The sequence below is a fragment of the Dipodomys ordii genome, unplaced genomic scaffold (genome assembly GCF_000151885.1).
Source record: "Dipodomys ordii isolate 6190 unplaced genomic scaffold, Dord_2.0 Scaffold165, whole genome shotgun sequence".
Taxonomy (NCBI): Eukaryota; Metazoa; Chordata; class Mammalia; order Rodentia; family Heteromyidae; genus Dipodomys; species Dipodomys ordii.
Window position 1 is genome coordinate 207,458 of NW_012267381.1, and position 3,989 is coordinate 211,446.

General features: G+C 47.9%; 2 protein-coding genes across 2 annotated transcripts in view; one reads left to right on the plus strand and one right to left on the minus strand.

Annotated features, from left to right (window-relative positions):
• Ddx42 (DEAD (Asp-Glu-Ala-Asp) box helicase 42) overlaps positions 1-349 on the minus strand; it is a 44,878-nt gene extending 44,529 nt beyond the window's left edge. The window contains exon 1 of the mRNA XM_013033236.1: positions 207-349. The gene's annotated coding sequence lies outside the window, so the exon portion shown is untranslated. The remainder of the gene's footprint in view (positions 1-206) is intronic.
• The window catches only part of Ccdc47 (coiled-coil domain containing 47), a 15,202-nt gene that overhangs the window by 2,968 nt on the left and 8,245 nt on the right, over positions 1-3,989 (plus strand). Inside the window, exon 5 of the mRNA XM_013033237.1 lies at positions 219-463. Within this exon, the coding sequence (XP_012888691.1) occupies positions 219-463 (245 nt within the window). The remainder of the gene's footprint in view (positions 1-218; positions 464-3,989) is intronic.

The following is a 3,989-nucleotide window of genomic DNA, read 5'->3' on the forward strand; positions in this document are numbered from 1 at the left end:
ACCGTGGGTGGGCGACGCCGATCTGAAGCATCCCTCGAGGCTTCAGACTACACTTCCGTCCCACTCCCGATTCCCTGGGCCCGGAGACTTCTCCGACTCTTTGTTAAGCGAGACCGAGGTTCCTCGGCCCTCGCTAGGCCCCACAGTTACCTCTAGTGCCCCCAAGGGCTAGCGGCCCCGCGTCTACACATCACCTTCACACAAACCTGGTGCTACAGATGCAGCGGTAGCTGCCACTACCACTGGCGCGGTGAGAATGCCACGGCCCCCGAATACGCGCGGCTCAGGCCTTATCCCGCCGTGCTCCTTCTTCTCCGCCCCTTTCGCTGCCGCCGCCGCCGCTGCTACCACCGCCGCTTCACAGCCCGTTGCTGACTGGGGGAGGGGGGGGGAGGAAAAAGCACGTCTGACATGCGCAGTGAGGAAATCTCGGGCCGAGGGGCGGAGCCTAGAGGGGGCGGGGGTAAGGTTCCCGGAAGGCCTCGCTAATGCCCGCCTTTAAAAATCCGGAATCCCTCTCTGAGGGAAACCTGCTTCTGGGCTCCTGTAGGATGAGAACTGAGTGAGCTGACAGGTTAGCCGTCCAAGAGAAAAAAGGTTGGCCAAGAACTACATTTCCATAAAAATGTCGACTCTCCGTGCAAATCGACCTTAGCAACATTTCACCTTTATGTCTCTGTCCACATGGTCCCATAGAGCATGGCCACTTATAGCTTCCGGAGCACCAGTTCCGTGTGACGACAACCTGACGGATCTCTACGGGAGGCTAACATAGGATATCACACTCGGGCCCAGGGGCGGGGATTATGTCATTTTCCCGACAGCCTCATCTTGCATCAACTGGGCGGGGCAGAAGGAGGTCTCGCGCTATCTCGGAGACTACGTTCGTTTCCCCCCCCCCACTTCGTGCGCAGGCGCGGACGGAGCCGCACGCATTCTACGTAACGGACGACGGAGGCTACGTGAAGAGTGGGGCGGCGTGACTGAGCTACCTGCTCCGGCTGGGTCTCCAGAAGCGTCGCGGCCCTTAAAACCTTGGCGACCGTGAAGGCGGTGGCCTGGCTGGGTGGAGGTGGCCGCGGCGAGAGCGCCGAGCCAGCTTGTAGCCTCGGGCTTAGGTAAGTAGGGAAAGCCTGACTCCTTAGTCAGAGGGACCGGGCCAGGCCGGGCGATGACTTAAGTTGTGTGGCCTATCGACGGGTCCTATTGCTTGCCCGACTGACCCTTAAGTCCAGTGGGTGGTGACATACTTCGATTGCAACGACTTCTCTTCCCAACTTAAAGAAGCAAAACGAACAGAAAAAAAAACACTCCCTGTTCACTCTTTACTGGTCTTTTTTTTTGCCTTCCTAAGGTTGGTGTGATTTTAGTGGTTTTCGGGATCTCTGCAGAGCTGTGAGTGAATGGCAACCGGGTTAGAGTTGGAGGAAATTTCCAAGGTGAACGGAAAGAATGAAGCGTAGACAATCAGATGAACGGATGTCTCCCTGGTGATGTTTTGATACAGCCAACTACTTCTTGTAGTTAGCCTTCCCTGCTGGTTCCTAACGTAAAATAACGTTTTTAATCAATTCTTGTTAGGGGACAGAGAAATGTCTGCGTGATTTCTAGGCAGCTTCATGTCCTAAAAGCCTAATCCCAAACCACAAGGAATGATTGCTCTACTTAACCTTTTAAGTCCCAAGTCAGTGTTTGAGACATGACTGGGTGAGCTTGCAGCAGGTACTCAGATCAGACATGTTAGTGTTGGGGCCCCACCTTGGTTCTGTGTTCCCGTTTCCCATTTCAGGAATCTTACGAGGCCTTGGGACCTGACAGGGATTTGTGCATTTGAGAAGTGGGTTGACAGGTGCAGCAGAGATTTATGAGTGGACGCCAATGCATAAATGCCTTGGACAATTTTAACCTAATTAACCTTGAAAGGAGCGTGATTAGTGCTGAGTTGTCTTAGAAATTCATTTATTGGATGAACATTCCAAGTAGAAACTGCTTGAAATGACCAGACCTTTTAGCACTCCTTAAATGAAGTTAAGTTTAGCAAGAAATTACTTCTCTTTGAGAAGGCTTAAGCCTGGGTTCTGAAAAAGTCTGCACTAAAACAATGAAAAAAACAAAACTCTTTAGAGGATGTTCATCAGGCACAGCAGAAGGAATGGAACCAATGTTTACTGTGATGGGTGATGCCAGAGATTTGTGCCCACCTCATAGCTGTTACCATCTGTTTCAAGATTGTGTTTTGGACCTCTCTTCTTTTCTCTCTAGTTTTTTTGGGAGCTGTGGTGATGGTAACTAGGGTGTGAATTCGGGGCTTTGTTTTTGTTAGGAATGCACTCTACTTGAGCCACACCTCCAATCCTCTGCCCCTTTAATACTTCCTGGGTGGTCTTGTCCATTTCCATACCATTTCTCTCCAGCCCAAGCCTAGTCTTCACTTCGAATTCTAATTACTTTATTTCTCTCTATATAAAGTATGTTATAACACCTTTTAGGGACATTGAAAGATTCTGTAATGTAGCACTTGAAGCACACATCCCAAACTTATAAGTAAATATTAAATCTAATTTATTTTCTCCTCTATTTTTCACTTTGCTTATTTTTAATTTTTTTTTGGTGGTAGTGAGGATTAAACTCAGGACCTTAAGCATGCTAGGCAAATACTCTACCACTCTAGCCATGCCTCTGGTCCCTTTTAAAATTTATTGTAAAGGTGATGAACAGGGGGTTTACAGTTCAATTGGTTATTTTAAAGCAAAGTCTCCATTTATGCCCAAGCCAGCCTAGGCTAAGATAATCCTACTTATGCTTCCCTGTGTCTCTAAAGATGACCAGCATTAGCTGCTGTGCCCAGATATTGGTTGAAATGGAGTTTTCAAAACTTCTTTTCCCCTGGCTAATGGAAATCTGCATTGAATGGAAATCTGCATCTCAATTAGCTAAGATTATATAGGCTTAAGCTACCTCACCCTGCTTTATTTTTTATCTCAATTAGGGGTAACTTTGTCCATCTATTCATTTAACAATATTTGGAATCACTGCAGATCTTCCCTTATGGTGTTACCTATTTCTGATTATTTTGACAAATATAATTCCTAAATATCTGTCAAATCAATTTCTACCACTGGTTTATCCATGTCTATCACTTTCTGTTTTTTTTTTTTCTGATTCAATTGTACTTCAGTTCATCTCTTATAATTCTCCTATTTAAAATCCTTGTTTCTTCTAACTATCCAAACTTCTTGATTTAATATTTACATAGTGATCTTCCCCGTGCTGGTCTTTCTAGCTCCATTTCCCCTACTTTGGTATTTCAGACTGAAATATGTTGTTTCAAACCTACCTCTTTGATATAGGAACCAAAGTTTTATTTATTTTTAAGATTTGTGTGTGTGTGTGTGTGTGCGCGTGTGCGTGCGCGTGCCTGTGCCTGTCCTAGTGCTTGAACTCAGAGCCTGGGCTCAGTCCCGGAGCTTTTTTTTTGGTTCCGGTCGTGGGGCCTGAACTCTGGGCCAGGGCGCTGCCCTTCAGCTCTTCAGCTCAAGGCTAGCACTCTACCACTTGAGCCATAGCGCCACTTCCCGCTTTTTTTTCTTTTTGCTTATGTGGTGCTGAGGAATCGAACCCAGGGCCTCAGGCATGCAAGGCAAGTGCTCTACCACTGAGCCACCTTCCCAGCCCAGTCCGGGAGCTTTTATGCTCAAGGCTAGTACACTACCACTTGAGCCATGCCTTTACTTCCTACTTTCTTGTAGTTAACTAAAAATGTCTTGAGCCGGGCGCTGGTGGCTCACGCCTGTAATCCTAGCTACTCAGGAGGCTGAGATCTGAGAATCATGGTTCAAAGCCAGCCAGGGCAGGAGAGACCGGAGACTCCTATCTCCAATAAACCACCAGAAAACCGGAAGTGGCGTGGTAGCTCAAGTGGTAGAGCGCTCGCCTTGAGCTGAAGAGCTGAGGGACAGCGCTCAGGCCCAGAGTTCAAGCCCCATGAC